The sequence below is a fragment of the Aspergillus neoniger genome (genome assembly GCF_003184625.1).
Source record: "Aspergillus neoniger CBS 115656 unplaced genomic scaffold BO87scaffold_42, whole genome shotgun sequence".
Classification (NCBI taxonomy): domain Eukaryota; kingdom Fungi; phylum Ascomycota; class Eurotiomycetes; order Eurotiales; family Aspergillaceae; genus Aspergillus; species Aspergillus neoniger.
Window position 1 is genome coordinate 151,541 of NW_020291170.1, and position 20,702 is coordinate 172,242.

At 47.0% G+C, this 20,702-nt stretch overlaps 7 protein-coding genes across 7 annotated transcripts; 4 read left to right on the forward strand and 3 right to left on the reverse strand.

The window, feature by feature from the left end:
* Nucleotides 1-33: 33 nt before the first annotated feature.
* Nucleotides 34-2,333, reverse strand: BO87DRAFT_419325 (uncharacterized protein; the record flags this gene model as incomplete). Its single annotated transcript, XM_025626942.1, has 7 exons — nucleotides 1,989-2,333; nucleotides 1,034-1,931; nucleotides 877-911; nucleotides 744-805; nucleotides 584-607; nucleotides 203-300; nucleotides 34-156 (listed from the first exon to the last, which is right to left on the reverse strand). Exons 1-7 carry the CDS (start codon nucleotides 2,039-2,041, stop codon nucleotides 34-36), a joined length of 1,293 nt encoding a protein of 430 aa, XP_025475390.1. The 5' UTR covers nucleotides 2,042-2,333.
* A 384-nt stretch (nucleotides 2,334-2,717) lies between these two features.
* On the forward strand, nucleotides 2,718-3,695 carry BO87DRAFT_380217 (alpha/beta fold hydrolase). The gene has a single exon (XM_025624252.1). It carries the CDS (start codon nucleotides 2,778-2,780, stop codon nucleotides 3,606-3,608), a length of 831 nt encoding a protein of 276 aa, XP_025475391.1. The 5' UTR covers nucleotides 2,718-2,777; the 3' UTR covers nucleotides 3,609-3,695.
* Nucleotides 3,696-4,394: 699 nt separating this feature from the next.
* On the forward strand, nucleotides 4,395-5,716 carry BO87DRAFT_410169 (NADP-dependent oxidoreductase; the record flags this gene model as incomplete). The annotated part of the gene is made up of 5 exons (XM_025626301.1): nucleotides 4,395-4,610; nucleotides 4,659-4,774; nucleotides 4,829-4,999; nucleotides 5,052-5,183; nucleotides 5,238-5,716. The coding sequence occupies exons 1-5, from the start codon at nucleotides 4,429-4,431 to the stop codon at nucleotides 5,714-5,716; spliced, it is 1,080 nt and encodes a 359-aa protein (XP_025475392.1). The 5' UTR covers nucleotides 4,395-4,428.
* A 1,594-nt stretch (nucleotides 5,717-7,310) lies between these two features.
* BO87DRAFT_318566 (fungal specific transcription factor domain-containing protein) lies at nucleotides 7,311-9,150 on the forward strand (the record flags this gene model as incomplete). The annotated part of the gene is made up of 7 exons (XM_025619807.1): nucleotides 7,311-7,404; nucleotides 7,458-7,723; nucleotides 7,771-7,785; nucleotides 7,838-8,029; nucleotides 8,078-8,547; nucleotides 8,598-8,931; nucleotides 8,989-9,150. The coding sequence occupies 7 exons, from the start codon at nucleotides 7,311-7,313 to the stop codon at nucleotides 9,148-9,150; spliced, it is 1,533 nt and encodes a 510-aa protein (XP_025475393.1).
* A 709-nt stretch (nucleotides 9,151-9,859) lies between these two features.
* On the reverse strand, nucleotides 9,860-10,333 carry BO87DRAFT_390635 (alpha/beta-hydrolase; the record flags this gene model as incomplete). The annotated part of the gene is made up of 3 exons (XM_025624941.1): nucleotides 9,860-10,000; nucleotides 10,107-10,186; nucleotides 10,240-10,333. The coding sequence occupies 3 exons, from the start codon at nucleotides 10,331-10,333 to the stop codon at nucleotides 9,860-9,862; spliced, it is 315 nt and encodes a 104-aa protein (XP_025475394.1).
* A 2,194-nt stretch (nucleotides 10,334-12,527) lies between these two features.
* Nucleotides 12,528-14,695, reverse strand: BO87DRAFT_410171 (general amidase GmdA). Its single transcript, XM_025626302.1, has 5 exons — nucleotides 14,385-14,695; nucleotides 13,492-14,325; nucleotides 13,392-13,439; nucleotides 12,928-13,339; nucleotides 12,528-12,878 (listed from the first exon to the last, which is right to left on the reverse strand). The coding sequence occupies exons 1-5, from the start codon at nucleotides 14,652-14,654 to the stop codon at nucleotides 12,751-12,753; spliced, it is 1,692 nt and encodes a 563-aa protein (XP_025475395.1). The 5' UTR covers nucleotides 14,655-14,695; the 3' UTR covers nucleotides 12,528-12,750.
* Nucleotides 14,696-16,278: 1,583 nt separating this feature from the next.
* BO87DRAFT_400923 (pyruvate decarboxylase) lies at nucleotides 16,279-19,620 on the forward strand (the record flags this gene model as incomplete). The annotated part of the gene is made up of 12 exons (XM_025625558.1): nucleotides 16,279-16,300; nucleotides 16,349-16,453; nucleotides 16,500-16,535; nucleotides 16,597-16,679; nucleotides 16,736-16,912; nucleotides 16,979-17,048; nucleotides 17,100-17,353; nucleotides 17,409-17,637; nucleotides 17,684-17,857; nucleotides 17,904-18,995; nucleotides 19,042-19,250; nucleotides 19,306-19,620. The coding sequence occupies 12 exons, from the start codon at nucleotides 16,279-16,281 to the stop codon at nucleotides 19,618-19,620; spliced, it is 2,766 nt and encodes a 921-aa protein (XP_025475396.1).
* Between the last annotated feature and the right edge of the window lie 1,082 nt (nucleotides 19,621-20,702).

Sequence of the window (20,702 nt, forward strand, 5' to 3'; positions counted from 1 at the left end):
GGACGCTGCGCTTGTGGCTGACCGCAGGAGAGGTCATACGTCCCTGCACAGTCTTCTGGTCGGACTGGGCTGGAACTCCGCTTTGGCCTGCAAGAGATGATACCCATCCATAAATGTCTCTATTATGGCAAGAAACGGAAATGTAGTCGACCGAACCTATGTGCATAATGTATTCAAACATATTCAAACAACAATCACTCACTGAAGCATTGGAGGAAGTACTGATCCTGATGTCATGAGATTGCTGGTCAAACCGGTTGACCTTGGCTACCCCAGATCTCCTGAAGATTGCTTCCAAGTCTGGACAGACAAGCAAACAGTTAACCCCGCTCGCGCACTGGCGTGCTAGTTGTATGCAACCTACTCCAAATAGTCCCGATCAATCTACTCCAGGGCTTTGATTGGCGGGGGCTGTTTGTGGCGGCGGAGGAGCGACGGAGCACACCAACCATCTTGAAGGGGCAACACATCTGGCAGATCTCTTGAACATGCTCCGTGTCGAATTCCACAATAATAGTAGTAGGTTGCAGTGAAATGCGGGGGTGGTAATCCACACACTAACTCGCTGATTTTCTTCACGTACGCAAATCAGCAGGTGCAAGCAGATCTGAGGACAATCAGTAGGTAGATTCTTGGAAAATTGCAGTGGTTTATCATGTTTTCCCTAGCGAGAATGGGACCTGGTTCTAGTAGATAGGACGTCGTAGAGTTGCAGGAAGGCCTTTGCAACGAGTCTTTATTACCTGGCTTGTAGCACATCCCAGGGGTAGTAGCAGGGGGCATGTCATATGTGCTTCCAGGTGGCCTGGTCGGTATTAATATATGCTTTAGAACGATACTCTTCCGGTCGATTCTGTTGTGAGGCTCTCAACGTACCAATCAATCTGCACTTGAACCAAACCATATGGAGGCTAGTGATTTTTGAACCCTTTGAAATATATTGTTTAGCTCGGTAAATAAGAATGATATCTAAAATATTTAATCCTTCGACAAAACTTTGCTGCTAAGCTAATGATCCAACCCTGTTAAAAACCTTCAAGGGAGTGGGCATATTCAAGACCATCTGCGCATCCTTAATAACATCCATCCGCACAATGGTCGAGACGCCCAGCTCGTTGAGGAGTTGACTTAACGGACCTTCGTTCCGAGCGAGCTTGACATTGGTAGGGAAAAGACACTGTGTCGCCAAAAGGGGGTTCGTCTGAACAGCCACCTGGTACCATTTCCCGTCAATCTTGTTGACCGCGTTATTAGTCCCAATTCGTGATTCTGACGGAATGGTCCTCAAAGCTGGAAGGGGTACATCCAGTGACAGATCTAGTGTTCCGTTGGTCGCGCTAATGTCGGCCTTGATGTTGTGATTGTCCATGTTTAGGTTAATATTGGCCATCCACTTAGGGAGTTGATATCCATATATTCCCCTCACCCGAGCAATCTCGGTATCGACTGGAAGAGCCAAGACATAGCCGTAGAATGTTCGGTTCCATATAGAGCTGAGAAGTTGTGTGGAACTGTAACTCGTGCTACCCGGTTGTCGAATGATAATGGCGATCGAGACCTCGTTGTAAGGATCATTATCGCAGACCAGATACGAATAAAATGTCAATGCAACTAAACCGTAACCAGGCAATGCTGTGATGGGCTCCAAAGGCGACGGAAGCTTAGACTTCAAGTGGTCAAGAGGCGCGAGCATGACGAGCTGAACGCTGCTAGTGCGATAGTAGAAATTAGGTGCATATACTTGACCGACCCTCGAATCAACCAGTTTCTTAGGGATTTTCCGCAAGAATGAAATATCGTGTCCGACATTCGGGTCCTGGGCTACCTCATCGAGGTTCGGGTTCATACGGTAGCGGTCATAGTAACCTCCTTTGGGTATATCGACCTTCTGACCTCCGAATTCGACCTGAACAGTTTGTGATGCCGAGCGTCTACCCTCAGATAGGAGTCATTACTGCTTCGGAAAAAGGGATGTTGGATTCACATACGTTGTGGTGAATTTTTCTGATACTGCTGAAAAGCGGTCTGATGTCGAAGACATGATGTTACCGGTAGGTCGAACGCTGGACCAGGATCTGATGATTTCAATACTCGGCGCTGGTTGATGTAGGTGGTTGCAGGGTTAATATATGCCCTGGGATCCCTCCTCGCCCCTCTATGACCATCTCGGAGGTCGGTTGTGGGTGGGCTTGCGATGATAAAGCTGGCATGTGAGGAACACTGAGGCGGACGATGGGTAAAATCAAGCAAATACTACCGAGGCCCGATAGGATTATGGAACTGAGTTTGATAGTTCCGATAAGCACGACAACGGAGCAACATCATGCCGGCGGCACATATGAAGGGACTTTCTGGTACCGGATATTCATTTGTCATGGCATAGAAACAGGAAGAAGGCTAGTACCTGTACATGGGCTAACGTTCTAGGCAACTCTGTCTTGGCGGAAAGAACGGCTGGATCCTCAACAGGCCCACTAAATAAGCTTTCGCAGTTCGGCAAGTGAAGACTAGACACCTTGAGACTTGGTGTACCATGGAGCGCATTACAGTGAGTGTGACATTGGGAAGCCACAATAGCCTAGTAACGTCATGACGACGTACGGGAGGAAGTTACAGCTCACAAATTCCTAGGCCAGTATAGCTGGGCAGCTGATTTTATAAAGCTGCGAATTTGCACACATACAATCCAGCGTGTCAATTCATAAGAGTCAGATAGATTCAGACATTGAAAGTCTGTCCAAATTGCCTATTATTACTCCCATTACTTTCTCACAAACATGCCGCACCTGAAGCTTCGTGATGGAGCAGAACTCTTCTACAAGGATTGGGGAAATCCCAGAGGACCAATCGTAACCTTCTCTCACGGCTGGCCCTTGAGCAGTGACAACTGGGAACAACAAATGATGTACCTCGGTGAACATGGGTACAGGGTTATTGCGCATGATCGCCGTGGCCATGGACTATCAACTCAGACCTGGGACGGAAACAACATGGACACCTTTGTCGACGACTTAGAGGAGCTTTTCGGGCATCTCAAGGTGCATGATGCGGTCATGGTTGGACATTCTCATGGAGGAGGAGAGGTCACCCATTATCTTGGAAAACACGGCACTAAGCGCTTCAAAAAGGCTGTTTTGATCGGCGCCGTACCCCCTCTGATGGTGAAGAGTAGCGGCAACCCAGAAGGAACAGATAAGTCGGTTTTCGATTCTTTCCGGCAGGCCATGCGTCAAGACCGCGCGCAGTTCTTTTTGGATGTTCCCAGCGGACCATTCTTCGGTTTCAACCGACCTGGAGCAAAGAAAAGCGAAGGACAGATTCGTAGCTGGTGGCAGCAGGGGATGAACACCAGCTTCAAGTCCGCGTATGACTCGATCAAGGATTTTTCTGAAACGGACTTCTCGGAAGATCTGAAGAGAATCAATATACCAGTACTAGTTCTACATGGGGACGACGATCAGGTGGTTCCCATTGAGGCAGCGGGGCTGAAGTCAGCAAAACTTCTTCCTCAAGGAAAACTGAAGATCTACAAAGGCGGATCTCATGCCATTCACAATATTAATGTTGATGAAGTCAATCAAGACCTGCTGGACTTTATTAAATCCTAAGTTCAATGGCTTTGGTATGTGATACTTTGGGATAGCGTCTTTTTCATGTGCCAATCTAGCTTCTTGAAAATGCTGGCTCTATCAAGGAGAACATCGATAACATTCTACATTGGCATATGAAGCTACCATTGGCTAGCTCGCGAGGGTATACAATGAACGCATTTCAAAAAAAGAATTCCATAGTAACTTTTAATTTTGTCTTTCTTTCTTTTTTTTTCCCTTTCGATGTTCATTAGTCCTGGAGAAGAAATGAAGGCAGGGTGGATCCAGGAAAATACTCCCGACGACATAGACGATTACTACAGCATAAGCAACCCCAAGGAAAAAAACATGGCCTGGCCTGTGCAGTTGTAGAATCTACCAGACAGGACCATATACGGGATTGTGACTTTCGAATTTAGACTATACCTCTGACATTATAAATCAGCTTCGCCACTGGCAGACACGCATTATGTGAGCGACGGGAACCATACTTCGGATATCTCATAGTGTGCGGGTCCAGTAGGCATGCGGGTACATCACCTTGGTACCGCAGTGGGCTTAACCGCATTGAGGCATTCTTGCGAGTCCACTTGGACCCTTTTCCAACTCTCGTAATGACGACTGGACATGGGAATAGCCTTTCCATGTCATTCGGAACGATTTGTCGCTCCGTCGTGAATCTTCCTGAGAACCGTTCAAAAGGAACATATAATCATGTATTGCCTAGGTCGCCTTCTTCCTTGCGCACTATTTGTACACTCAGTACGCAGTTTAAAGTGCCATTATTTCATCCCCTTTCCTTCTGTCATTTACTGTTACACCTCCACTCATACTCAATATGGAAATGTTGTCCCTAAATATATCATCCTACTCGAAACCATCCGAGTATCAGGTCTCAAAATTGCCCACCCCAACTCTAGTCAACTCAAAGGATGTGATAGTCAAGGTATACGCCGCTAGCATCAATCCTATTGACGTCAAGAGAGCCGATGGCGCTTTGAAACTTGCTGTGAAAGACCCGTGAGTATAAGCCTTTGCCATCAATCAAGATGGTGCTAATACAGTCAGTTTTCCCTACAAAATTGGTTATGATTGTGCCGGCGTTGTTCAAGAAACTGGGCGAGCCGTGAAAAAGTTCAAGGTCGGAGACGCTGTGTATATTAGACTCCCTGAAGTTTCCCGGGGTAAGTGTTTGGTACTCGATCTTCTATGCTCAACTTACTGAAAGCGAAATACAGGATCATGCAGTGAAATTATCAGATGCTCTGAGGAACATATCGGTCTTAAGCCGCCGTCGCTGTTTTTTGAAGAAGCAGCCTCAATTCCATTAGCAGCGATGACTTCCCTCCAAGCTTTTCGGCTATACCGTGGCGGCCTTGCCGGAAAAACTGTCTTTGTGCCTGCCGGATGTTCGACACCCTATCAGTCTCATAGACTGCTAAATGGGCTAATGAAATATAGTGAGCGGTACGGGCTTGTTTGCATGTCAACTTGCCAAGCATGTATTCCATGCGGGTAAGGTCATCACTACAGTCTCGACTGCGAAAATCCCGAAATTAAAAGAACTCCTGGGTGAAAACACTATCGATCAGGGTAAGAGCCTACAGTCCATTGCCATCTCTTCATCATTCTCTAAAACGTCTATAGTTATCGACTATACGAATTCCGACCCCAGGGATGTGATTGAACATGGGACAATCGACTTTCTCTTTGACACCGTTGGCCTTTCTATGGAGCTATTGTGTCTGATGCGGCCAGGATCAAGCCGTATTGTATCAGTCTCTACTCTACCTTCTGGAAATCAGCTACAGGCTTCACCTCTCATGGACCTGCCTCACAAACCCACTATTCCGTTCGCCTTTCGGATGGGACTCAATCTCGCTGATCAGGTTCGAAAGGTCAGAGCACGCCGTTACAAGACGGAGTATTCCTACATGTTTCTCGTATCGTCTGGTAAGGACTTGGATGAACTCACGCGATATGTCGAAGACGGGAGACTCAAAACAGTGGTGGGATCAGTCGTCGACTTGCAAGACATTGAAGCCGTGAGAAAGGCTTGTGGGACTGTTTACAGCGGTCGGGGAGGATTGGGGAAGCTGGTAATCCGCGTTCGCGGGTCCGAGTAGCGACCTTTCATCTTTTATCGTGTCGACGGGGGGTTTTATGGGGGTATGCGGCACGTGGCCGTTCAGACGATGCACAACGCTTCGCCTCATTGTTATAATAGACTTAGTAATTCTTATTGTTCCTGCCATAATTTGGTCTGGATGTGTTAGGGAGTTGGCAGAGTCAAAGTCAAGCTTCAGTCTGGTTGCATACCTGTAAATTGTGCAATTATCTAGCAGTGCTTTTGTACAGTCCCTTGCTCGCTTGCTCGCCCGAATAAGTCCGATCTAGAGGTCTCTGATCGCAAACCGACGAAACACCTCGACACCGTCGGCCACGACTACAGTAACAGCTTCTGTAATATCATAAGCCAGTCTTCTGCTGTAAGGCAATACTATCACTCGGAGCCATTCAGAGGAAGTAGGTTCGAAGTTTGGGATGTAGAACGTGGTATCTCGCTGTTGTGGCTATCCGGTAGTATATTCTATCGAACATTAGTTGCGGGATACGTCTTGCGGCAAACTCTGACTTGGCATCCCCTTTTCGAAGGAAACACCAAGACAATGGTACTAATCCAGCTCCGGATTTTACTACCATGAACCTTTTTTTTTTTTTTTTTTTTTTTTTTTTTTTGTTCAAATCCGTTCAGCCGGATTTCGAATCGAGAGCCGAAGGGCGTGGTGGGTCAATTTTCGAAAGCCGATATCACGTGATGGGAGCTCCCGGGCTGCCATCTTTGGCTCTGAGTGCCGTACAGTGGTGCCATCATCGGTCTTCGTCCTGCAACTTCCGTAATCCGAGGCGCACCTGCAACAATGACCGACAGACTTCAACCACGCGTTGCTAAGTCTTGCGACCATTGCAAGGCAAGGAAGACTCGCTGCATACGTGAGTCCAGCCCCGTCCCCGCTTGATAGTTCTTTTTACAAATGTATTCCCCTTATGCCACATACCTGTCTCCAGTTGACGACCGTAGCCTGGGCGGCCGACTAATCCTGCGCGGTAGGCCCTTCAAGCAGCGCAGTCTGCACTCCTTGCCAGGTGGGTTCAGCGGTGTGCTCGGGTTTCCAGAAAGATGTGATCAATATGACGCTTACGAACCTTGAGGTTTGATAGAAACGCAAAGTTGAGTGTCACTATAGCCTGACACGCAGACAATTGAGGCCAAAGAAGTCAGAAGACACTTTAAGTCCAGGTACATGAGATGATTAGTTGAGGCCTCATTTTGGATGCTGATATATATTTGGGTAGCAACTGTACCTCCATCAAATTATAATGCGTCCTCATCTGCATCTGTGTCCACGGATGCCTCGGCATCTTATGTTGATCAAATTCTCGTCGATAAGAATGCAGATGGCAGGAATCGCGAGGCATGCTCCATGTTCAAGGTGAGGTGCTTCTGATTCTGCTTCTGTTCCGATTATAGCTAATATGCACAGGCTCGTGAAAACCAAGGTAGTCAGCCATCTACTCCCATTGTCATAGCACCCGCTCACTTCTGGGTCAGTCCTCAGTACTGGCATGGCCTTCTTTTCGGAGAGCCACATCCACTCCCTGACCAATATGCTTGGTCACGGCAGATTGAGAGATGTCCTCGATGCTATGGGAGAAGCTATGCATCAGCATGCACATGGTATCAGCATCGATTTCAGCACTCCCGCGTCACCAATTAAATTCTCCCATGAGGAGGCAGCTCATTATATCAAAGGTCAGATGCTTATCTTTGTTACTGTGGGTCAAAGGTCTAACTCGTAAAATCAGTTTATTTTGATGACTTACATCCCTTGACACCCTTTCTGGACCGAGCCGACTTTGAGCGGAGAATCTCGGGGCCAGAATTACCGGAATTACTAGCAAATAATGCGCCATTCTGTGCGCTATATCATACTTTGCTGGCACTTGGATGCCAGTATATGGATGGTGGATCTTTTGTTCCAGGGAAAGGGAAAGCATGGAATTACTTTCAGGTTGCATTGAGCCTGTTCCCAAGAATAATTGCTCCACCTCAAACTTTACTTCACGTCCAAGTGCGTATTCTTCACCTATCCTGGATTCAAGCTAACAGCCCAACCAGGCACTGGCAGCCATGGTGAGCCGAGAAGGTAATGCAAACATCATTCATTTTGCTGAATTAATCATAGGCAGTATTCACAATGAGCTTCTCCTGTATTCCGATCGGCGAGACCTTGATGTCCGAGGCCGCAAGGATCGTTCAATTGCTGGGATACAACGCCGCATACGTTCAAACAGAGAACGAAACATTGTGTCATAGAGCTTTCTGGGTTATATATTGGCTGGAAAAAGTTACTTCCTTCTTCCGAGGACGTGGTTCTGTAAGAGTACTTACATTCCGATACCTTCTTGACTAATGGCAGTTGTAGATGATACCCGACTACGACATAGGCTGTCCTGTTCCAGCATGTTCCGAGACTGCCCCGGGACAGCTTGATTGGCTATTAACGACAGCGCGCCTGGGTCGCCTGATGTCTCGCACTTACGAATGTCTTTTTTCCGTGAGTGCGGTCCAGATGCACACAGCTGCCCGCATCGCGGCTGTAGACTCGATGTCTCGCGAGCTAGAAGCTTGGATTCAAACTCTCCCCGAACCCTATCAGCCCGGGACCCCACTTCGCTTCTCAAAGGGCAAGAGCCCCTGCGCGCAAGATATGGCGCTACAAATACGGTTCATATACTATGCTTTGGTTATGTCTATGTGCCGACTTCGGATCCATCTTACAGTCGACCAACCGAATGAGACAAATCAAGAGACCAAGCGTCAATTGATGGAGACCGCTCGAGCTGTTATATATCATACGCGTTATATTGAGCATGAGGCGCATGTTCCAGCCTGGTAAGAGATAGCGTCCGGGTCCATGTTCTCACAAATCCTAATTGTAACAGGCAACTAGGCATCGTGCCTATTTCCGCTCTCTTTGTTATCTTTGACTTTGTCATTCATAACCCATTCCACAAAGAGACGGCCACCAATATCTCGTTCTTGGACATAGCAGCCGGTTATTTCAGCCGTTGGGAAATCAGTAACAGGGATTCTTTACCAGCATCAACTGCTGCTGAATTTTCTCACATTGCTCGTCAATTTGTGCGGGATGTACAAGCTAGGCTGCAGACCACAGACTCACGAAGGACTTCACGCCTCGAGGCAGATAATACAGTACCAATGACAGGCGAGAAGAACGACTCCTCCGGATTTGCTCTCGATCCAAACCAGGTAACGGTATGTTTCCAATATGCTCTACATCCCACGTCACTCGCTGACTTGACTTCGACACAGAATGAAGAGTCCTTCATTCTCCCGGACATCGAAGCTTTCTCAGCCACTGGACCAGACCAACTATTTTATCCTGAAGACCCGCTCCAAACATTACTTGGAACGTACATGCCACCTACGACCGACATATCTAACATGTTCAACTCGACTTTGTGGAATCCGTGATCATTGTAATACTAGTGGTCAAGCAGATGGGTAAACTGACTAAATGGCACACTAAGTAATAGACATTCGGACCAAGGGGCAGATCCAGCAATACCTGGTTATACTATGCTGATATTGTGCTCAATGGAGATCGTCTTCTCTATCTAGGCCTGAAATTTTATATTTCATTAGCTTTAGCCAAATTCAAGTATCTTCTGACTCGTCCTGATGTGGCAACCCAATACTTGTTAGGAAGGCGGGACGGTCCCTAGGAATAAAGTGGAGACGGGGCGTTCGGCATTCGGGTTTCGGAACTCGCCTCCAATATGTGGACCCTAATCATCTGCGCGTCTATCCCACTTCCAGAGATAGTCTGAGGCAACGCTACACAGTCACTGGCTTAGCTCGCGGCCATCTGTAGTCCGACCAGTGGACTAGTTCATAGCAGTGCCTGAACAACGAATCATGTTTTCACCTAGCCATTCAACAAGGCATGTACGTTAGCACCCCGTGTTCCATTTGACTTAGGACTAAGAAGCCTGTGTTATGGTCTGTAAGCTACATATTGACAGTATAATAACATATAATACATTGCCATTATGTCACGAAGTGCAAATCTGCTATATTACAAGAACGAAACCTAATCACCCCCTGAAGAAAATTCTCGGCCCCAGGCCCCGGTGAACACAACCCCTTAGCGGTATCGCGTGTTCACGAATCAAGCTAAAGCTTATTTCTGCATCATGCTCTCAACCCAAGTAGCAGCGACCTTGTCCCAGATGGTAGCATACGCCAGATGAGCGGAGAGGTTAGTTCCGGCAGCATCGCAAACGCCATCCTTGTCGTCGCAGTAGTCGTGGAGTCTGTCGGCCTACATCGACAGGGCTGCAAGTTGCTCGGGAGTGCGGGGGTATTTCTGTTCGAGGTAGATTATCATTAGCTGATATACCCTCCAATTCGTTATGGTTATAACTTACGCCAGTAGCGGTCACATCACCGACGTTGTACGTCTGGTTGGGCATGTGACGGGGGTCTCCGTAAAGAAGGACAGCGGCGACTAGCGATAACTAGCATTGAGCTTGTTGACGTACATCCAGGTTAGTCACTTACTGTGGGATCCGGTTTCAGGGTCAACAGCAGGAGCATTGATATTTCCCAAGGTTCCGTTATCACCGCCACCGGCCAACATGTCGCTTACAACCATGGCTCCCTACGAGAGCGTCAGTAAGACACTCTTTCAAGCATAACACCAGGAACATGGACCTACCTGAGAATATCCAAACAACACCACCTTGGTCTCCGGACAAGCCTTGACATAAGCCTTCAGCTGAGCAGAGGAGAGAAGAGCTGCGGTGACGATGTTTTTGAATATGGCGGCGGGTGAAATTTTCTAGTCGACGATAAAAAAGACAATTGGGTGAAGGATATTCTGAATGAAAAGATAGAGGGTGGATGGGAGTTTATATATCTCCCCTGCCTGAACTCCTACGAACGGACTGAGTAGGAATGTCAACGCGATGTCGGAGAAATGTGGGCTGCTTGTTACAGCTAGCTTGAAGGTGAAGTCCAGACCTTGCAGTGAGACTGAAATTTCCCTCCCCTGAAGAGATACTGCTGAGCCGAATTCATGCTCGAACTCATTGTCAGGTTGGAGCCTGAAGCTCTTTAGCAAGGGTTTTGGAGCTTGGCTTGTGAAGGATTAATGAGAGAACGCGTCAGCCAGCGCTGATCACATCCTCGGTGGTGCAGAGGGGTTTCTAGGTAGTCAAATGAATAGCATTGTAGAAAATGTACCGTGGGTTCAGGGCCTCCGACTATGTGTCATGGTTCGGGGCTAATATCCATCCTTGGATGTCGGACTTTGCTGGTTCTCCACTTTCGTTTAAGCTTCGTCCGGGAAAGGGCCCAGGTCCACACCACACACCATGATCATATCTTTTCAATCACTACTAACCAGCAGGCAGACCCAAATCAACGTACAGTGTTATGCAAATGGTGTCTGGATTTGGATGGTAAACAGGTGGCTATCACCACAGCCTAAGGGCACGTATAGTATTCATATGCCATATAGAATACTCGGGCCATCAACTGTTACAGCTCCAACAGCACAGCCACACACTTATGAGTTGACCCGAAGTTCTTGCGGGTGAGGGGAGATGATGGCCCATCACTTGATCTAACCTTGTATCATCTTATCTTTCCACCAACTAAAGATAAGCAGTGCCAAATGGAGAAAAGGTATAAATTAAGATTGCGTGTCCACAAGGTGGGGAAACCAATGTATATAGGCAGCAGTGGCCGGTGGCACCTATCGTAGAAGTACTCTATTGACATGCAGCTTCATTCCTTTGTGGGGAGTGTCATGTGTTTTGAGCCGTGGCAAAAGCATACAAGCCTTTCTTTTCCCTGACAGTCTGCCACTGCAGCTTAGAGTGGGGTCACTAAATTTTCAAGCGTGGACCGAACAACTAAAGGTGATCCCTGTAGAGCAGAGATGGCTGCCTAAGATTGCGGTCGAGCATCGTTGCAGGTTGCATTTCCTGAGATACTTTGTGGAAGAGACCAAAGTAGGTGCAATTACTCGCATCTATTAGTTGTGCAAAATGGTTCCAGCAGAGCCACGTAGTAGGCCATCCTTAATATGCACAAGCTTGCCCCATAAGAAAATTAATGGTAAGAGGAAGGTTATAGATGCTAGGTGATTCCCAAGGCTCGGTCCTTTTCCGCTGCTACGCTTCATGTTTTTTGCGTCAGGCAATATGATATTGATTCGCACAAGTTCAGTAATAAGCTCTGAGGGAATACCAGCCGGACATGACTGTAGTCAGAATGAACTAGTGTAGTATCAAATAAATTGCAAATGGTTTTATCCATCCAGTCAAGGGATACGGATATCGTATCTTCGAAAGCTAGTGGACATTCCATGGAATACCTCTGGGTATGAGGGAAAAGACTGACAGACGGCAATTGTCATCCCAACTTGAGCTTAGTTTTTAGGACCCACCTACTACATCTCTTGTCATCCTCATTACCATCTGCATCAGGTAGCTCTCGTTCCTCGGAATACCAACGTTCGTCATGTTGTCCTGGACTGTGACAGCCATCACCTTCAATGCGCTCCTCGGCCGCACTTCTCAATAGCACGGACTGCGCTGATATCCACTTCATGCTGGCCCGCAGTAGATCTAAAGGTTGCCTTGGTATAACTATTAAATGGCAGAATTGGTTGCCGAGACCACAATATTGAGCACGAACTACGAAGACATTATCTACCGTACCGTTAGCACATCGGGGTCGGTTAGTTATTTCGTTGGCCGGGCTGCCGTGGATAGGTGAATAGATATCCAGCGGCCTGTCCTTATTTGAGGTTTGTCCTGATCCTCAACTCCGAAGGTGCTATCATTCTGGGCGTCTTCGGGGTGAAGGCGATATAGGCTGACTTAGATTTGACTATGACTAAAGCCATTATATACAATTCGCTATCAGTAATTCGACGCTATATTCTCATCAATGCCAACGAAAGCGTGCTTTTTGCACATGGTGTACGTCCTGAGTAGGTTGGACCTAACCAAGCAGTCATCGAATGATTGATTCCGGATCTGTGGACGAAGTCTCCAGTTCTCATTGTCCGGTATAAACTTTGACTTTTTCGGAAAGATATTCAGCGATCATGATGATCTTTTCTTCTTCCAACTGCCTGCCGAATAATTGTAGTCCAATGGGTGCTCCGTGGTAGATTTCCGGATCGTCTAATAATGTCAGGATTCGCTTAAGATGGACGAGAAAAGGCCTACTTACACTCTTCATAGATCTTCCGATCCAACTCATTCAGAAACTCTGACCGTTCGTTCATGGACGAAAGATGCTTGTCAGCACAGCATATAGGAACTACCAAGCTCGTATAATCCAGAGTGTTGATAAACGTAGTATACCCAGTATGGCGGTATTTTCCCGGGATTACAGCTGCATGAGGCGCGGTTGGGCAGATGACAGCATCAACTGGCCTTCCAGTTGTGGTTAACTTGGCCGTGCTGTTCCAGTAGTCCATATACTTCTTTTGGTATTCCCTTTTCTGCACGTTGAGTTCCGCCACCTCTCTAGCATTGAAGTGCTTCACTGGTTCAACAGAGCACTGAGGGATTTGTGCCTCTCCTGACAAGGCAATGTGACTCAGAAGGTCTTCGCCACCGTCCATATCGTAGGTTTCGCTCTGCGGAGCATCAGCACACTATCCTCGCTATGTATGCCAGACTTTGACGTACCGCAATTTCTTGTCCTTCGCGGCACAACTTAGGGTCCCATTCTATGACCTATTACGCGTGTTAGATCAGTGCAGCAAAAAAGTTCTTCATCTCTGATTACCTGGTGGCCCAAGTCCCTCAAAATGCGTTCCATGAGATCCATAGCCACCTTCACAGACGGTTGTGGCTTGACACGTCCATCATGTCGCATGATACCAAACGTGAGTTGAGAAGCGGTACTATCCTTCTCCGTAATCAACTTTTTCGTTTGACTCTCGATATCCTCTCTCCATGGCAACGGCAAAGAGAGAGGGTCGTACTGCCATGGCTCCTGGGAGAGAATGGCTCTGAAAAGTAACTTCAGTCCCCCAATACTTGTGGCCAACGGGCCAATTACCGACAAAATGGTGTTTTGGCCGTCAATAGAGTTCGCCGCGCCTTCATACGGAATTCTTCCTGCAGAAGGACGCAGCCCAAATATCCCGTTGAAAGAAGCAGGTATCCGAACACTACCACCAATATCGGTACCGAAACCCGCCGGTGAACCGCGGAGAGCAAGTAGAGCCCCTTCTCCACCAGAACTTCCACCACTCGATAGATTGCGATTCTTGGGGTTCCATGTATAACCAATGATTTGGTTTGTTGTCTCTCCTGACATGAGTGTGACGGGAACACTGGTTTTACAAAACAACACAGCTCCGAGATTGCGAAGTTCCCGTACGAGTTCACTCTCTGCCACCCTATGGCGGGGGTCGTCTTTCTTGCCTTGATAGGTGCCGATCCAGCCCACGTAGCCCATAGTTGTGTCGACACCTTTGACATGGAATTGGTCCTTCAGACTTACTGGAAGTCCATGCAACGGGCCTTTTGGTTTTCCTGTCGCTGCCAAATGCTCGTCGAGTTCCTTGGCAACAAGAATGGCATCTTCGAAGAATACCTCATGTAGACAATTGGCCTATGCTGAAGTCAGCAGACGTATCTCATTGCAATAACCTCGACGTATTGGTAACATACAAGTTGATGAGCAATAGCAGCTCGATGACAGAAAGCTTCCGTCACTTCCACCGCGCTCCAATTTCCCACGGTAGTTTGAGCTGTTATTGCAACAGCATCTGCTTCAGTAATCTCTATCTCACGGGGGGTCAAGTACTCCTGGATAAATTCACCCGTGACATCAATAGGCAGCGTGTCATACTGGATTCTCCATTTCTGGGGAATTGCATCCAGGATAGCCTGGCGTTTAGCCTGGGCTGCCTTCTGCCAGGATGGCATTTCGGAATGCATTAATTCTTTAAGGTTGCTATTGTGTATGGGGTGAGCGGTTGATGGATATACCAGCGCAACACAATTGATTGACTCATCCACAGCGGCACATTCCATGCATGTCGGAGTCATCGGCCCGATACTGCTTAGTCATTCTTGTGTATACAAACACAACTGCGCTAGTATAATTATAGGGGAAGAAGCGATTCATGCACAGAGCATTAGTTAAGAAAGGCCATACAATTCGAGACTGCTGTCTGCTTAACAGGCTTACAATAAAAAATTCCGAATTTTGCTCTCAGCATATTGACTGGCCCCGTCCGTCATAGAACAATGAGCACCTTGAAAATGAGATCCCAGCCAAAAGCGTAGCTCACATAGTCTAGCGTAGCTACAGGGCTCAGAAGTGGCATATGAGAAGTAATTCACCATTTTGCAGAAGATTTCTTTTTCCCATAACCTCCGACTTGGTGCAAAGATCTATTTTGACATAACAAAGAAGAGCCGCGGAAGTGATTTATCACCCCTTGCAGACCGATGATCAGCAATGCCAATACATCGCGAACTTTACTACACCGGAACTTATGGTCCATGCACATAGTAATATGATCGGAAAGATCGCATGGAAGCATATGGAAGGCAAATCTGTGCTCATCAGACGTTAGTATAGATCACGCCTCATACAATTTTGGGTCCTACAATCACTTGAAAGACTAACAAGTAGCGTCATTGGCAAAGCAAGGGATGTGTGGCAATCATTCATCAAGAGGTGAATATTTGGCAACCAGGATATAAGCAGACTATGCAGATCAGCGACGAGTTGTAACCTGGGTGCCATGGACAGTAGCTTTCCAAGTTCTAAGCATACCCAGTGATGCAATCAGCTTGGTGGTCTGATTTTCTGCTTCGTGCATTGGGGTTTGCTTTTGGATCAGGTTTCCCTCGTTGTTGATCTCTCGGGCTCCTATTCGATTACATTTATGGATAATGTCCATGTCCAGATAGGAAAGATATCATTTCAGTTGGCAAGGCTTTCAGGAGAATATCTAAGCCTTTAGGGGATCAGGATCCGCACTGTGTAACCAGAGCCGATAACGTAAGTTTCTCTGCTCTCCTAGCAGGTTGCATTGTATGCCGTGTAATCATTAAGTCAATACAAATTCCATCTGCTACAACCAGTTACTACATGAGGAATGCTGCAGTTGCCGAGAGTTATCTTGTACACTTGGCCCAAATTACTAATGGCTTGCCCTTTTCATATAACTAGACTGAAGCATATCATCTTTAGTCCGTACTCATACGACCCTTGGCATAGTCCGATGTCAAGAGACGCACTCTACAGCAGAAGCAAGGGAAACAATGTAACAGGATACAGTAAAGGTATAGTTCATTCATGGGATTTGATAGGAAGTAAGGGGAGCGATGCTCCTGTCCGAAAGAGGATGCCACAGTGGTGGTATATCTAACTTGAAATTGATATATCACATGCCTGGCTGAGATATGGCCTTATGTTATAAGTGCTGACAAGGCCGAAAGTCCCACAGAATCGGGATTCAGGGTATTGGCTGGAAGCCCATAAGACGCTATGAGGATGTCGCTAGCAACGCCACAAGAATGGGAGATTCCGGTCTCTCAAAGGGCATATATGTCCAAGTCACATGGTGGACGTAAGTGGGAAGCTACCGTTGGGAGGATGTTCGGCTAAACCGGTTTAGGACTTGAGCTTGCCACAATCGACGTCCCCAAGTACCGTGTGGATGAGATATTGGTCGAAATATTGTTTTCAGGTGTTTGTCATACCGATTTTCACGCGTGGAAAGGTCTGTAGTCTCTTTGGTTCTGCAATACATGGCTGACAAGCTATAGGACACTGGCCTGTGAAGCCAAAGGATAACCTCGTTGGTAAGTTAGTTGAATGATTTCATCTGATCCACATTGTATGTGTAGCTTACCTTATCCAAAGGCGGCCACGAGGGGGTTGGCATAGTCGTGGCTCTTGGCAAGGATGTCAGGGATATCTCCATCGGTGACAAAGTCGGCATACAGGTGTGAATGCCCCAAAAATATTCACCCAGTAGGTGTATGCTCACAAATTGCTACAGTGGGTGAATAGGACCTGCGAAGTCTGTGGCCTCTGCTCTCGTGGTTCCCAACCACTATGTCCACATATCCAGCTTTCTGGATATACCGTCGACGGAACCTTCCAGCAGTATTGTGTGTGTAAAGCAGAGAACGCAGTCCGCATACCATCTGGCATGCCCCTCGACCAAGCTGCTCCAGTATGTACCAGTACAGAGATGCTTCCTTTACCATCGTGCTGTTGACGATCTAACTTGGTTACGAAGATATTGTGCGCTGGTCTCACGGTGTACAAAGCACTCAAAGAGTGCGAGCTCGAGCAAGGAGAGTTAGTCGGTATGGATGTCTTTATCTGAGATAACAATCGCTTATACTAACTCCTCCTAGCAATTGCAGGAGCAGGTGGAGGTCTTGGTACATTAGCGTGCCAGTTTGCAAAAGCATGCGGGTACCGCGTTCTGGCAATTTCAGCAGGCGAATCCAAGAGGAAAATTTGCGTCGAGAAATTTGGCGCTGACTACTTTGTCGACTACAAATCTTCATCAGACTTGATCGAAGAGATCAAAGATGTTACTGAAGGGGGGCCAAATGCAGTAATCGTCGTCAGCTCAACGACAAAGCCATTTGACGACGCTATTCACGTTCGTATTTCTATCAAAGCCTTCTACTGCAAGACCTAATCCAGAACAAATACAGTACGTCAAGCCAATGGGAACCATTGTTGCCGTCGGCTTGCCACCCGGCTGCATGAACGCAGACATATTTACGATCGTCCTTCGAAATATCACGATAAAAGGGAGTTACGTGGGTAATCGCCACGAGACAGAAGCAGCACTGGAAATTGCCTGCCGTTCAGGGATTATTCCGCCTTACAAAGTTCTTGATGTACACGAGCTGCCGAAGGTGTATGAGCGTATGGAGACTGGTATGAAATCCGTTCGTTCAGGCAAGAATATGCTAACTCTATTCAGGAGAAATGGAAGGACGGGCCGTTCTTCGAATCGTAGACAATAAAGTACAATCTACTCCTGTCAGACTAACTGCACAATTGGAGCCAAGGTTCTGTCCTGAACAGTTCACTGTGGGCACCAGACTAGCCTACCGGTTGGAGGAGCTGGGAGTCACAGACTATTTTGCAGTACCTGGTATGTCAGAGGGGGCCAATCCAGAGGCGCATGCTAACCTCAATAGGCGACTTCAACTTGGGCTTACTTGACGAGTTACTAAAAAATGGATCCATACGCATGATCGGATGCTGTACAGAGTTGAACGCCGGATATGCTGCAGATGGCTACGCTCGAACTTCGCCCGGTAAAGTCGCAGTTGTATTCGTAACGTTCATGGTTGGAGGTCTTTCTTTAATCAATGCCATTGCTGGTGCATACTCAGAAGGCCTGAGAGTAGTGGTCATATCTGGCTGTCAGCCGCAAAAAGCGTTCGAAGACAAGCAACTGGTTCATCATACACTAGGCACAAATGACAAAGACCAAGCTTTGCGAATGTTCGACCAAGTCACGGCACTATCTGTACGTCTCTCAAGCTCGCAAAATCCTGCGGTGGCTCTCGATAGTGCGATCATCAACTGTTTGAACGCATCACGTCCTGTGTACGTCGAGATACCTACAGATGTTGCCCAGGCGCCTTGCACACCCCCTGGACCTCTGCCCATCAACGGTTCTGAACTATTCGAGATGGACCACGCCCTCAATGCCGTTGACGCGGTTACTAATTGCTGGAACGGGGCGAAACAGCCTATTCTACTGGTTGGGGCCCATGTGCGCCAAACTGTTCTCCCTCACGTGTTGGTCTCCCTCATCGATAAACTCGGTTGCCCGGTTCTGGTCCAACCAGACGGAAAGTCTCTTGTCCCTGAAGACCATCCTCAGTTTTTGGGAACTTTTTGGTCCAGTGCAAGCGATCACAAAAGCGAGAAAGTTTTCATGGATTCTGATTTATGGGTTATGGTTGGGTGTCGTTGGACTGACTACCACACATTGGGCTGTCTCGATATTCGAGAAGAATCGCATCGTATCGTCGACCTCCAAGACGGATCTGTCACTATTCCAAGTGATGAGAGTTACACAAATATACCGCTCAATGAGTTGATAAAACTTATCGCCCAGTCTAATATCCAACACAAAGGTACTGTGCAACTTAACGGGATAATCCCAACTGTCAAAGTCAAACGAGCAACTATAGATACCTCAAAGCTCTCGCTGTCGACCATCCTCGGTGGCATTCAAGATTTGATAGGACCCGAAAATTCCGTCATCGCTGATACTGGTGATAGCTGGTTCAATGGGCAAATGATCAAGTTGCCCTTGGGGAGCCGATTATCAGATGCAGATGGTGTATGGTTCAATCGGGTGGAGCCTTCCGGCCACTCTTGGTTATCAACTCGGCCGGCCAAATCAACGAGTCATACTGATGATCGGAGACGGTAGCTTGCGCATGACGTTCCAGGAATTGAGCACCATGATCAGCCTTAGGCTCAATCCCATCATCTTCGTTTTTAATAATCTAGGATACGCAATAGAGGTGAGTCCAGGTGAATAACATTCATAACAAGAAATGATTGTCTTACTGTTTCTAGACCGCAATTCATGATGGACCATACAACTATTACTCGAACTGGAATTATACCTCATTGGCGAATAGCCTCTGCAGCACTTTTCATGCCATCTACGATAACCCATACGTCGACCACAAACTCACGGAAACTTGTTCAGACCCTCCGATGTTTTCCGCGCAGATCAAAACCACTACAGACTTATTGATAGCCCTAAGACGTGCTGAGCATGAACCCAAGAAGCTTGCCTTCTTGGAGTGCTGCATCGATCCCAGCGACATCAGCTCCTCACTTCAACGCTTTGGCTTGGCTGTTGGCACGAGGGGCAAAGAGGCTTAATATCGCGACACTAAGGACAGTCCATATATCCCATAGTTCTTCTAGGACATTGAAATAATTTTGCATGTCTTTCGGCTAGTTTTCGCTATTGGCATATCAAATTTAAGATTGACAATGATTCGACTATATTTATAGGATTTTCTAGGATAGATGGCGCAAACTGCAGAGCTATACATAGCACAGATGTATAAGCACTCACGATAGGATGACCGTAGAATAACAATATCATTCTTCATTGGATATCTTTATATTAGTTACTATAATTATATTCCATCTTGTCTGATTAAAAACAAGTGCAAGAGTTATAGGTAGCTATATATATATAATAAGAAATTATATCTAGAAAACGATTTACAGGAAAGAAGTTAAGAGATCAAGAAATTCGAAAAAAGCTAGAAGAAAGATTCATACTTTTCTGCTACATCTCAATCTAGAAAGTAGTAAAGTCGTATAAGTAAATGATTCTTTGCCTTATTATAATAATATTTCTTTCAAGTATGAAAGGATATGGTAGTATATGTTGAAGCAGTAATACTAGTAGCCTCGATCACGTGACCCAAGGCTTACAAGTTAGACCGGGAGCCCTTCACCATCAAGAGACAAACTGTTGAACCTAAAGACCATGTCAAGATTCTGGGTGTCCTGATGGACACAAGTCTCAAATACAAGGAATACATTGCAAGGACAGCGTCCAAGGGCCTTGAGGCAGTGATGGAGCTTCGATGACTTCGAGGTCTGTCCCCATCAACAGCGCGGCAGCTATTCACATCGACAGTGGCTCCCGTAGTGGACTACGCGTCTAACATCTGGATGCATGCATTCAAAAATAAGGCTACGGGGCTGATCAACTGAGTCCAAAGGGTGGGAGCGCAAGCAATTATCGGGATCTTTCTCACCGTTGCAACCAGCGTCGCGGAGGCAGAGGCTCATATTGCCACGGCGCAATACTGTTTTTGGAGGCGGGCCGTGAAAATGTGGACTGATCTCCACACGCTCCCGGATACCAATCCGCTCCGCCGAACTACAGCTCGGATCAGGAAATTCAGACGGTTTCACTGTTCGCCGCTGTACCAGGTGGCAGA

What these genes read in the sequence shown, in the direction of transcription:
- BO87DRAFT_380217 (XM_025624252.1), top strand. Translation starts at nt 2,778, where the DNA reads ATGCCGCACCTGAAGCTTCGTGATGGAGCAGAACTCTTCTACAAGGAT.
- BO87DRAFT_410171 (XM_025626302.1), bottom strand. Translation starts at nt 14,654, where the DNA reads ATGCATTCCGAAATGCCATCCTGGCAGAAGGCAGCCCAGGCTAAACGC. An exon ending in TGAGGGACTTGGGCCACCAG is followed by an intron (nt 13,440 to 13,491) that starts GTAATCAGAGAT and finishes CACGCGTAATAG; the next exon opens with GTCATAGAATGGGACCCTAA. An exon ending in GCGAAGGACAAGAAATTGCG is followed by an intron (nt 13,340 to 13,391) that starts GTACGTCAAAGT and finishes GATGCTCCGCAG; the next exon opens with AGCGAAACCTACGATATGGA.